The sequence below is a fragment of the Peromyscus eremicus genome, chromosome 8a (assembly GCF_949786415.1).
Source record: "Peromyscus eremicus chromosome 8a, PerEre_H2_v1, whole genome shotgun sequence".
Lineage (NCBI taxonomy): Eukaryota > Metazoa > Chordata > Mammalia > Rodentia > Cricetidae > Peromyscus > Peromyscus eremicus.
In genome coordinates, this window is record NC_081423.1 from 91,865,993 (window position 1) to 91,879,455 (window position 13,463).

The 13,463-nt window shown below is 42.1% G+C and overlaps 1 protein-coding gene across 2 annotated transcripts in view; it reads right to left on the reverse strand.

The window, feature by feature from the left end:
* Positions 1-4,087: 4,087 nt before the first annotated feature.
* Abca8 (ATP binding cassette subfamily A member 8) overlaps positions 4,088-13,463 on the reverse strand; it is a 77,389-nt gene continuing 68,013 nt past the window's right edge. For both annotated transcript variants that reach the window (XM_059272040.1, XM_059272041.1), the window contains 8 exons: positions 10,578-10,738; positions 10,042-10,117; positions 9,663-9,757; positions 8,873-8,992; positions 8,496-8,636; positions 6,811-6,890; positions 4,985-5,040; positions 4,088-4,818 (listed from right to left, as the gene is read on the reverse strand). In XM_059272040.1, the coding sequence (XP_059128023.1) occupies positions 4,720-4,818; positions 4,985-5,040; positions 6,811-6,890; positions 8,496-8,636; positions 8,873-8,992; positions 9,663-9,757; positions 10,042-10,117; positions 10,578-10,738 (828 nt within the window). In that variant the 3' untranslated portion in view covers positions 4,088-4,719. The remainder of the gene's footprint in view (positions 4,819-4,984; positions 5,041-6,810; positions 6,891-8,495; positions 8,637-8,872; positions 8,993-9,662; positions 9,758-10,041; positions 10,118-10,577; positions 10,739-13,463) is intronic.

Sequence of the window (13,463 nt, forward strand, 5' to 3'; positions counted from 1 at the left end):
AAAGCCAGACCAATCTTATCAGAAACTACACAAGCAAACAGATAACAGAGTAAGCTCTTCAGCATATACGAGGAATTTAGTCAATGTAGGCCTCCCACTAAGCAACAATAAATTATAAACTGAAGACAAAATAAAATACTTTTTGGAAAAACAAACACATCTGAGAGAATTTGGCACATAGTAAATACTGACCATATTACTTTAGCCCTAGACAACCACAAAATAAGTATGGAAATAAAAAAATGCAGTTAAAAAACCCATGGTGAACATAAAATGAAATACTAAAATATGCCATTAGTCAAAAAGAAGGTAAGAATAGAGAAAAAAGTTATGGGAAGGGAAAAACACACACAGCAGGTCTTCCAACCACTTCAATGATTATGCTAACGTAGTTATTCAAGTACTCGAATCATAAGATTGATTCATAGATTTAATTTTAGGGAGGCATGATATTAATATATGCTATCAAGCAGCAAAAAGACTAAATAAATGAAAATTTAAAAACCCTACTTTAAATTTAAAGATTCACAGATGAGGGCTAAAAAACTAGGGAAAGACATTTCAGATAAACAGTCATCACAGAAAACCTGAGAGCCTCTGTGAATTTATGGAAAGTGAATTTTGGGGCCAAAGTTACTGGCAGAGATAATATAATTGTATAGGAGTTAATTCATTTAAAAACATTAGAAACATAACTGTGCTTAGGCTTGACACTATAGCTCCACAATTCATGAATGAAGTAAAGTGGAAAAAACCCTAAAGGGACAATAAACAAATCTGTACTTAAAATTTTTTTATTTCCCTGTAATTGATAAAACCAATGGATAAAAGCATCAGTAAGGGGATTGGAGGTTTGAACAAAACATCGAAGTAATTGGCCTACGTGGCCTTTTATTAAACACACTAGGTAAAAAAAAAAAAAAAATCCCCCAAACAAATGAGAATTCTTTTATGGATGTAATGGAATTAACCTTTCTGCTGCTGTGATAAAGTATTATGACCAAAATCAACTTAGGGGAGAAAGGATTTATTTTAGGTCACATTTCCAGATCACAGCCATCATAGCAGAGAAGCCAAGGCAGCAGAAATGTGAAACAGCTGTCACATCACATCTCTAGTCAAGAGCAGAGAGGAGTGAATGAATGCATACATTAACCCTGTGGCACATTGATACAGTCCAGGACCCCCTGCTCAGGGAATAATGCCTCCCACCATGGGCGGGGTCTTCCCACATCAATTACCATTACTAATCGAGACAATTCCCCCCCCCCCCATATGTCTACAGGTCAGTCCCATTTACAATCCTTCACTGGTGATTTGCTCTTCTCAGATGATTCAGGTTGACAATTATAATGACCCTCTAATGAACTATAAACAAATATCAACAAATTAAAATATTTAAAAGTACACTTTGTTTTTTGAGATAGAGTTTCTCTGTGTAGCCCTGGCTGTCCTAGAACTCAATCTGTAGGTCAGGCTGGCCTCTAACTCATAGAGATCCACCTGCCTCTGCCTCCTGAGTGCTGGAATTAAAGGCATGTGCTTAGATCAAAAAAGGAGTAAGACTAAATTTAATAAAAGAATCTGTCTGGAAAATTCTCAAGTAATTGAAATATAACCATATGTTCCTAATAATCTACATTTTAAAACATATTTAAAAAATATTTTCATGTGATAAAATAAAGTCCAAACTATCAAATTTGTGACATGAACATAAAATAGTTTACACAGAAATGTTTACGATTTTACATACTACCATTAAAAATTCTGAAATTAATGACCAGAGTTCCCACTATATAAAACTAGCACAAATTAAGCAATGTGTAAATAGATAAAAGGATTCATTAAACAATTTTTTATCATGGAGACCACTATTTCAAAACTAATGTGTCCTATTCTAATCACAAAATCACTCACTGGGTATTGCAAACACAGGCTTTTGGTATCATAAACATGTTACATAAATCAGCTGTTGGTAATCTGGAGGTTGCTGGTAACTGTCCTATCCAAATATCACTGCCTGGTTGGTAACACAGTTTAGTCTGTGCACTACAATTCATGAGCTGGGTGTAATACACCTAGGTTGACTATAAAGATCCCCAATTCCACTTTGCATCACCTCTCCCGTGTGTTCCTGCCACATGATGCCGAACTTCAACTTCTCTCTGTGACCCCTTCAGTTCTGAGTTTCTACAGAAACTGGGGCTTCACCTTCAATGGACTCTCCTTGCCTCTCACAGAGCCACGCCTCAGCTACTCTCTATGACTTCTCCCATGCCTTCACACCATTACCACTCAGGAAACCCTTACACATTTACCACGTTGAGTGGCAAGCACCAGGCAGATCCTGAGGAAACAATTCTCAGATCTTTCCTCAATGATACTGGTATCCTCTTAATCACAACTGATTTTCATCGCCAACAGATCCTTCATTCCAGATTCTGAGCAGTCCTGATAGTCTTTAAGGGGCTCTCAAACTTTTCTCTAAAACTTCACAAAGTGGCCTCCACTATTCTCACTGCTCTTAGCATTGCCTTTCAGGTTCCCATAACAGCCCATAAAAAAATTCAATGCATTTTCTAGCTCAAAGTTCTAAACTCTTCCCACAATCCTCCCCAAAACAACATGGTCTATTCTGTCACAGCAATAGCCCATGAACCTGGTATGAATTTCTACCCACTGTGGTAAACACCATAACCAAAAGAATCTTGGGGAGGAAAGGGTTTATTTCATCTTGTAATTCTCAGGTCACTCCATCACTGAGGGCAAGACAAAGCAGGAACTCAAAGCAGGAACCTGAAGGCAGTAACTCAAGAAGCCATGGAGGAATGCTGCTTGATAGCTTGCTCCTCATATCTTGCTCAACCCTTTTTCTTACATAAACCCAAGACCACCTTCCCAGGCATAGCACTGTTTTCTGGTAGCTGAGTCCTCCCACCTTAATCATTAAATCAAGAAAATGCCATAGAGTTAGTGTTGACTTTTTGCCAACCTATGCAGATCTGTGTCTGTGATACCTGGGATCTGAAGACCTGAATGAAGGGGCTGACTAGAGTCTAATGCTGCAGACAACTTTACTTCAGTTTCAGTGTACTTTTATACATGAATGTAACAAAGAAAGCAATGATCCAAGGAAGGTTGTTTGAATTCAGAGAATCATTTAAATAAACGCCAGTAAGCACATATTAAATATTAACAGAGCAGCTCTTTCCCAGAACTTTTTCAGAACAGACCAATTTAAACACAATTGCCTGCCACATACTGTAGACTATATCAGGGAAAGCACAAAAGCAAGGCAGAGGGTCATGTCCAGATTCAGGTACACTGAGGACAGCACTCTGCACATCCTCTTTCCACATCGGGTTCTATAGCTGCTCTGACATGCAACAAGAGTAAACATATCTTATAAATTGAGTGTAAATGTTTGCCACATTTGTCCCAGGAGGCATGAAATCACATCCAGGAACAATCTGGGGAACAAAATGCACCTGAGGTAAAGGGCCCTTTGCCTTCTCTCCTGGTGCCTTTCTCACAGTTCTCCACGATTAATATTCCTTCTTCCCAGATGCATCTAGGTTTGTGTCAAGCTGACAAAAACCAACCAGCACAGGGTTTTATACAAAGGAATCAGTCATCAAAACAAATGGGAGAGAATATTTGCCAGCTCTTCATCTGTTGTAAGGCTAATATCCTTGATGTATAAAGAACTAAAAGTACAGCCAACCTAAAATAATCCAATCAAATAAGCAAAGAATCTGCACAGCCATTTCCCAAGAGAAGAAATACAAGTGTCCAATAAATATATTAAAAAATCAACTCTTGTATTATGGGAAATAAAAATCAAAGCTATAATGAGAATCTATTTCATTCTAGTTGGAATAGCTATTATTAAATTTTTTAAGTTGCTGATGAAAATGTAGAGAAAAAAAAACAATGTTTATACAGTATTGGTGGGAATGTATATTAATACAGCTACTCTGAAAAGCAATATAGAAATTCCCCCAAAACCAAAAATATCCCTATCATAGGATCCACTTATTCTGATTTTATGTGTATGTCTAAAATAAGTGAGTCAACATTAAAAAAATGCATGCATATTCATGTTTATTGTGGTACTATTCACAATACATAAGATATAGTATCAGCCTAGAAACCCATCATAAATGAAGGTATAAAGCAAAAATATCTACACACAATGAAGGATCATTAACCTGTAATGAAGAAGGAATCCTATCATCTGAAGAAAAATACATGGAATTGGAGTGCATCTTGCTGAGCAAAACAAGCCAGACACAAAGTCAAGAAGTGCGTGTTTTCTCTTATGTGTAGAAAGACACAAAACAAAATATCTGAAAGTAGAAGGACATAAAGGACAATGAAGGGTCCTGAGGGAGGATGGTGGGAATGGACAGGAAAGAGGATGGGTGCTCTTTGTGCACAGTATACACATGTACTGAAATGTCACAGTGAAACTCATTAATGCATACAATTAATGTGTGTTAAAATGATGACAATATAGCGAAAATTTGTAGAGAAGGAGCTGGTTCAAAGGCTCTTTTTATGATCACTAATCCCATTCATAAAAGCTTCACATTCATATTCATCCGTGTCTGCCTCCATGGTCAATGATTTCTTCATCAACGATGAATACGTAGCATTAAAGACAAAATTACTTTAATCTACTGGAAGAGAAAACATCCATAGCTAAAAGTTTCAGTGTTAAGCCTCTTCCTGTGGGAGGAGCTTCCACTTCACTGAGGGATCAAGTTCATCTTCAAAACCATCCAGCTCCTGCTCCTTGGAGAGCTCCAGGAAGACCTGGAGAAAGAGAGAGAGAGAGAGAGAGAGAGAGAGAGAGAGAGAGAGAGAGAGAGAGAGAGAGAGAGAGAGAGAGAGAAACTAAGATCGTATTGCTTCTTATAACACTGAATTCAAAGACCATGCATTTAATCTTTGTAAACAAAAGCCACTGAAATTGACCCACCTGCTCCAGGGTGGACTGTGAGAGGCTGTACTCCTCCAGGTCAAAGCTCTGTTTAACTGTATAAGGATGGTCATATGTCAGGACTCTTGTATGTTAAGTCTTATATGTTTACTAAATCATCACAAGGCAAAAATAGCAGCAAATTGCAGGGAACCATTAAACAAAGTGACAGACATTCTTCTTCTGAGCACGTTACACAACTGAAATATGCACAACGTTTGCTTAGATTTGGAGGGGAAAGAGCCAGCGCTACATTTGCAGGCTGTGCAGGTTTTAAAATCTGCATCATGGGACACTATGAAGCTGTGTTAACTGTGCCTGTGTAAAACACCTGATGGTCTAATAAAGAACTGAATGGCCAATAGTAAGGCAGGAGAAGGGATAGGCGGGGCTGGCAGGCAAAGAGAAGATATAAAGGAGAAGAAATCTAGGAGCAAGAGAAGGAGGAGGACTCTAGGGGGCAGCCACCTAGCTACACAGCAAGCCACAGAGTAAAAGTAAGCTTTACAGAAGTAAGAGAATGGGAAAAGCCCAGAGGCAAAAGACAGATGTTCTAAGTTAAGAAAAGCTGGCTAGCATCAAGCCAAGCCAAGGCCAGGTATTTATAGTTGGTATGCCAGCCTATATTGACTACCCAAGGGAGGCCTTACCCTCTATGAAGAGGGGATGAGGGTAGGATGGAGATAGTTGAGGAGAGCAGGAGAAGGGGAGGGAGGCAGAACAGGGGTCAGCATGTAAAAGGAAAGAAAAAAAATTCTTAAATAAAAAAAAGAAGCAGCCTTGGTATGTGATTTATTTGGGAGCTGGGTGGCAGCCCCCCTAAAAGAGCAAAAACAAACAACAACATTCTTCCCGTAATGTGGACCATTGATTCAGTAGACTTGGCACAGAAGTAGGTTGTAGGGGAAGATATTTTGGGAAAAAAGAAAAGGAAGGCACAGAGATAACCTCAAAGGTTATCTAACAAGTGACTACAGCATTGAAAACTCTCTATTTAACTAATTTATACAGAAAGACAGTTCAAGTCATGATAAATGGTATACTAGTTTTTAGTGGAAAGATGCCACCAAAAAATCCCAGAAGAATCATGGCAGTAGTGTTAATCTTAGGAGTACAAGAAGGATCACATACCCAGAAAGTTTAGGTGCTGAATCTAGACGATCTAGAAAGAAGGTACATCCAAGACAGCTTTGGATGTAGCCAGCAGAAACCAGAAGATATCTATGGGACAGGAGATGGCTAGCTTTTCCTTAGTAGGGTGGGTGACAGGCAAGAGGAGATGTCACTGAGCCTTACAAACAAAGGGCTCCTGGGATAAGTCAGGCAAGCAGACAAGGAAAACCAAAAGGTGAACAACAGAAAACTCTGCTAGAGGGATGCATACAGTGTGTTCGAATTTACACTAAAGCCCAACAATGGATACTGGATTGTTCACACTTATATGGGAATTTATAGATCATTACTGGCCTGAGCCAATAAAATAAAATTTATTTTGAAATTATACACTTTTAATATGATCTATGAAGTGAAATAGATTTTATGTCTAAAATAATGTAACCTTCAAAGTGTAGTGAGTTTTGTCTTATGTGTAAAGTAAAAGAAATAAAATAAAAATACTAAACAAAAGTAAAAGCAACAATCCTTGTCATGCACACACCCATACAGAACAACCTTACCTCCTTAGTTTTCTGCTTCTCTATTTTAAAATGAACTTTGAATGTTTACATTTAGCACAGAATGCTCTAATTCAATTTCTCACCACTGTGGGTTCTTTTAAGTTCTGGAATTATTTGCTCTCGGGGTTTCATCTCTAACTAGCTTCTTACCCGTCTCTAACTTGAAGAAGGCTTGGGATAAAGGTTGCACATCATCCCTGGGCAGTTTGTAGACCATCAGAGAAGAGTACCTGGGAAGACAGGAGGGCGAGGTTGGTCTCTAAGCACGTAGATCAACATGTATGGCATTCACTGTTTCTCTTCATAAACTCTTTGGCACGATTGAATCTCTGAGAGTGAGCCCACTGAGGCAGGCCAGTCGACAAGAAGGAAGGTAGAGAAACAAGGTTGAGAGCTGGTTCAATATCTTGGACTCCTTGGAAGGACACGTGTAGGGCCAGTCGAAGCAACGTTTAGAGACGAATCTTTCCCACCCAGTCTCAACACTGGGAACTCAGGCTCCTTCTATCACCTTACAGCTTTCTAGAATTTCCAAACTGGGTAGGAATCCAGGCCTCTGTAGTACAGAGCCCACCTTCAGGCACCCCTCCTTCAACTCTCAATGCTGTTCTCAAGTAAAAGCGTTTCTGAAAGCAAAGTGAAAGTCCTCAGGAAATGAAATCAAGTTTTATTCAGAGGGGCCCAGAGTTCATCAAGTGCTGCTCAGGTATGTATTTAGCTACCTGCTGTCGACACATAATCAGAAGAGATTGATTTTATTTCAAAGGAATTTTGAAATCGTTTTCTTTCATTTACAGAGCATTGTACTTCACCTACACTGTTTGTTTATTATGTCTGTGTGAGATAGTTTATATAGAATTAGGGCTCTTACAAACCTGTAATAAAAACAGGAGTTGCACCCTTGTTTTGTCATTAACCACCCCTGTCATTGTGACCTCACTTGTGTCTGTATGAAGCTTCTATTGCTTCCATTAGTGAAGAGACTAATGCAATACAGTCAGTGCATTCCTATAAACACTGAGTCTTTACCCAAGTATTCATCCAGCAGATTTTCTTTGCCAAATTTGTTCTGTAGTTGTTGGATTGATCCAATGTATCTGGAGCAGCAGCAGGAATTACAAAGGCACAAGGCAAATGTGGGAAGGGTACCTGTGAGCATGCTCAGATTGCTACTCCATCATAGACAGACATCCAGAGTCCCTCACTGTTAAGCAGGGAAGTAGCAATTCCAACTCTTACCCATGAATGTTGGTTTGCTTAAAACAGTACTTACTTTTAAACATCAGGATGACAATTAGATAACCCAAGACCAGGACAGGACCTGGCACATAGTAGGGTCATACACATGTGACCTCAGATTCACAATCAGCTCTTTGTTCTCTATTACATTTCTAGTGGTACCCACAATTCAGTGATCTCTTTGTGTTTTCTTACAGTATAAACGTGACCCACAGTGTATACCACGCCTCAGGGAAAGTGGGTATACTTTGCTGTATCAAAAACAGGAAGTGTGGACTGGGGAGATGACTGCCAAGTAAGCATGAGGACCTAAGTTCATAAGTCAGAACTCAGAAAAACTGGACGTGGCTAAGTGTATCTGTAATCTCAGCACTGGTCAGAGGTAGGGGAGAGCTGGGCAGAAATAGGCTGATCTCTAGAGCCTGCTGGCAAGCCACTGAAGCCAAATGCTGAGCTCAGGCTCAGTGAAAGACACTGTTTCAGATGATAAGATAGTGATAGTGGAAGGCAAGGGACACTGACTTCTGGCTTACACACACACACACACACACACACACACACACACACACACACACACGCCCAGAAACTGTGTTTACCTTTCCTGCCGAGCAGCCTGGGGGAAAAGCCTCATGATCTCCGTGTTGATGGGCTCCACCTGCACAAGGGTCTTCACCTTCATCTCCAGCAGGTAATCTTTGCCAAATTTGCTCTTTAGGTGTTGGATGGATCCAATACACCTGGAGCAGGAACAGGACTTACAAAGGCACAAGACAGACAGGTGTCGGAAGAGTACCTGCGAATATGCTCAGGCTTCCACTTGGTCACTACACCCCAAACCAGAGTCCCACCATTGTTGAATAGGGAAGTGACAGATCTCCAACTCTTTCCCAGAAATGCCGAGTTACTTAGAAGCAAACTTGTTGCCTCTGCTCATCACAGAGTGGGTAGGTGTGGGATGAAAGCAGGCACCCACCTCAGCCTTCCAGACACCATGATGGCCACGCGGTCACACACAGCCTCCGCCTCTGCCATGTAATGTGTGGTCAGCAGGGCGCCTCTCTCTGTGTTTGTAAAGGTGGCCCGGATGACCTTCCTATATTGTCAAGAGAAGAAGTGTGATGAATGGAAATCCTCCGACTCTTCTGGGTATCGCAGAGAGGAAATTCCACAAGGCAGAGCTGAGAAACAACAGTGCAGACTAGGAAAGATGGAGTCACAGAGGAAGAGGACTGTCGAGGCAGTTCCCAAGGAAACACTGGCGATGTGTCAGAGGCTGCCATGAGAAAACACTTTGAAGGACACTTGAAAGAGAGCGTTCCGAGTAGAAAGGAACTGTTGATGAGGCAGACAGGGAGGACAGACAGAGATAAGCGGTGCCCTCCTGGGAACTTTCTGGGTTGAGGAGCTAGGCAAAAAGCGTGCATGGTGACAGCAAGTGGACACCCAGACCTCGTGAGCTGTGTGACAAACCAGATCTTCCAGCCAGGATCGGAGTCGCTGACTGTACTAACAGGAGCTGCTTTACAGCCACAAGCTCAATCAAATGGGTTAAAACTGGACAAGGATTGAATTTGACAAAGCTTATTTCCCCTCCAGTGAACAGGATTGTAAACCATCAAGAAGTGTTTGCGTGTTTTCTCCCAAAATACTGGTTTTTAAGGACCTGGATGGTGCCGGCCACAGTTTGTTTGTCTAACAATATTGATAAAATTCTTGAACTCTCCATCAGCCATGGTTGAGCCTCGATGGTGGCAGCGTCTTACCACATTTGCTGCTGCCCCTCAGGGTCCATCCCGGTCGACGGCTCATCCAGAAGCACCACAGACGGGTTCCCCAGGATGCTCAGCATGAAACACAGCTGCAACAAGAGGAACAGCTCGTCTGGCACCAGCCTGAAGTGTGTCCTGAGCAACAATGGAGCACCAGCCTGAAGTGTGCTCAGATGGAGCACCAGCCTGAAGTGTGTCCTGAGCAACAATGGAGCACCAACCTGAAGTGTGCTCAGAGTAACAGTGGAGCACCAGCCTGAAGTGTGCTCAGATGGAGCACCAGCCTGAAGTGTGCTCAGATGGAGCACTAGCCTGAAGTGTGCCCAAATGGAGCACCAGCCTGAAGTGTGCCCAGATGGAGCCCTCCGCATACCTTTCTCTTCACTCCCTCTGACAGTGTCTTCACGGGAGCCTTTATCTGCTCCTGTAGCTTGAGCGCATCTGCCAACCTGAAGAGAGACAGTGGAGCCTCACAGTCCATTCCACAATGAAGAGAGATGATGGGAGGATGGGGTGCTGAGCCCGTGCAAGATGGAGGAGCCGGGCCCAGGCAGGCAGTTCAGGAAACACACGCACGGAAACATTCAACAGGGGTAGGCTGATAAAGGTTGTGAGTCCCCCTACCAAAAGAGATGCATGAACCTCTTGTAAAACTATTAGAACAGTGTTCAAATATTTCTGCAATTTAGTTTATAGTTAAGTGTTAAGTACACTCAGTCATTTACCACTGAATACTAACCATTTTCTCTCCATGCTTAAAATGAAAGTGAAGAAAACTTTGGGAGTTTCCTCTACCCCACCTAGGTAGGCAATTGAGTCTCCTACCCTAGATGTCTGTGGAAGTGGCTACCTCCAGCCTTCTCCCCATCACCCGGGCGCAGAAGCAAACAGGTGCAGACCCCTGTGTACCGTGCAATGGCCACTGCAGCATCACCTTTGCTCATCCCCTTCACTGCGGCAAATATCTCCAGGTGTTCCCTCACCGTTAGGCTGGGCCACAGAGCGTTTTCCTGAGGACAGTACCCCAGGAACCCCAGGGTGTCCCCTGTGCTGTTCCCTTTCAGCAGCACCTATAGATAACAGGTCACTGTCAGAGATCTCACACTGTGCTGTGACCACATTCAGTGATAATCCCACAAAGGAGAAAGCCTTCATTCAGAGAATGGATACATGAACTCAAGTGTATACAAAGGTGTCACATCATCTTATGTCAGAGGATGATCCACAGGGGAATGCAAAAACCTCAGCCAGGAGCTGAGAAATGACTCAGTCTGGATAGCACTTGCTGCAAAGCACAAGGAACCAAATCCAATCCCCAACATCAACATTACGGGTGCAGCAGCAGGACATGCCTGTAATCCCAAAGCTAGATAGACAGTGACAGAAAGATGCCTGGGACATGATGACCAGCCAGGCTTTGCAAATCAGTAAACCCAGGTTCATAGGAAGACAGTCTCAGAAAAAAAAAGTTGTTTAGGAAGACATCCAACATCAACCTCTGGGCTCCATATACATGCTCACACATGCTCACACATGAACATGTACACACAGACACAGACACAAAAACCCAATGAGCTATCACTTCATATCCGTTAGAAAGGCTACTATCAAAAAGAGGAAAGTTAAAGGATGAGGAGGTGGAGAAACGGAACTCTGGTGCAAGGTCGGTGCAAATGCATGTTAGTATAGTCAGTTATGGGAAATAGTGCAATGTCTCCTCAAAAACTTAGGTATGATCCTCAACATGAGGTAGGATCGGGAAAGCCTACTTCCTGGTATGTTTCCAAAGTGATTGAAAGCTTTCCCCCCACCCTTTTTTCTTTTCTTTTCCCCCCCAAAATGACATTTTCAGTCCTGTGTTCTTTGTTGCACTCTTTGCAATAGAGAAGATATGAAATCAACCAAATATCCGTTAAGGGGTTAATGGATTTTCAAATATGTTGATAACAGACACAACGTAATACTTTCAGCCTTTAAAATGTGAGGGTTTCCTTTTGTCTGTGACAACATGGATGAGCCTAGAAAATATGCTCTGCTTTGCTTTCTATTGCTGTGATAAAACACTGGTCCAAAGAACTTGATGAGGAAAGGGTTTGTTGGGCTTGCACTTCCAATCACAGTCCATGCTTGAGGGAAGTCAAGGCAGGAACTCAATACAGGACGTTGGAAGCAGGAACAGAAGCAGAAACTGTGGAGGAACGCTGCTTAGTGGCTTACTTCCCCTGGCTTGCTCATTTACCCTTCTTATACAGTCTAGGCCCACCTGCCCAAAGGTGGTACTGCTGGCAGTGGTATGTACCCTTCTACATCAATGAGCAATCAAGAAAATGTCCCCACAGACACGCCCACAGTGCAATCTGATGGTGGCAATTCCTCAGTGGAGATTCCCTCTTCCCAAGTATGTCTAGGTCTGTGTCAAGTTGACAAAAACTAACCATGATAATGGGGGTGTGTGAAATAAGACAGGCAACAGATGCTGCCTGACCTGATTAATATGCACATGCAGTTGGAGTAAGTTGAACTTGCAACAGTAAAAAGTAGAATGATGGGCACCAGAGGTTGGAAGAAGGGACATAAAAGGAAGGGGAGAGATGGATCTAAATCAGCTGTTTCATTTAGACAGGCAGAGTGAGCCCTAGGGATTTATTGCACGGAATGACGATGATTACAAGCACATACGAGAAAAGTGATAAGTATTGTGAAATGGCTGATTTGTTAATTAGACTGATTTACTCATTCCATGTTGTAAGCATGTCAAAACACCATATCATATCTCATGAAGATGTCCAGTTGTAATGTCAGTTAAAAGTTTTTTAAAGATCAATTAATATTTTTTAAACTCAGTGTGTATGTATGTCTGTGTGAGTGTGTGTGAGTGTGGGCACATGCATGATACCTCAAGTGTCATCCCTCACCCTCTTCCTCACACAAGATTAGGGTCTCTTGTTCGCCACTGTGCACCCCAGGCTAGCTGGCCTGTGAGCTTCCTAGTGTTCTCCTTTCTGCCTTCCATCTTGCAGTATGAACACTGGGATTGTGCTCTACAGCACCCAGCTTTAGGTGTGTCCACACGCTCAGGTCCACACACGTGTGGCAAGTGCTTTACCCACTGAGCCATCTCTCCAGCCCTAATTATTTTTACTTATTTGTGTGCATGTGTGTTTGTATGTGTAGGGGTGTGTGTGTATGTGTGTGTGTGTGTGTGTGTGTGAGAGAGAGAGAGAGAGAGAGAGAGAGAGAGAGAGAGAGAGAGAGAGAGTGCTTTGGGTAGGCAGAGGACAATCTAGAGTATCATTCCTCAATCACTGTCCACATTTTCTTTCTGTTTGTGTTATATGTGCTTATGTCTAACATATGTATGTTTTCATGTGGGTGTGTGCATGCGCCAGTCAGTGTTGGGTGGCTCCCTCAGTTGTTCTCCAACTGTTTTTAAGATAAGATCTGAACCTTGGTTCATTGAGTCAGCTAGGCTGGTGGGCCAGTAAGCTCTAGGGGCCCCACCTGTCTCTACCTTCTCAGTGATGGGATTATTGATGCTTACTGCCATGCTCAGGTCCTTATGTGAGTACTGGGGATCTGAACCCAGGTCCTCATATTTGTATAGCAAGTTCTTTACTAACTGAACTATCACCTCAGATCCTACTTTGGTTTTTGGGTTTCTGGAACTTACCAAGTAGACAAGGCAGGAATGTGCCAGTCTTTCTCCCTAGCTAATTGTGTTTTAAAAAGAAAAAGAAAAATGAACCGTACCAGACTTATTGTATCTTGACATTATGGCTGAGCTTTTACATTATA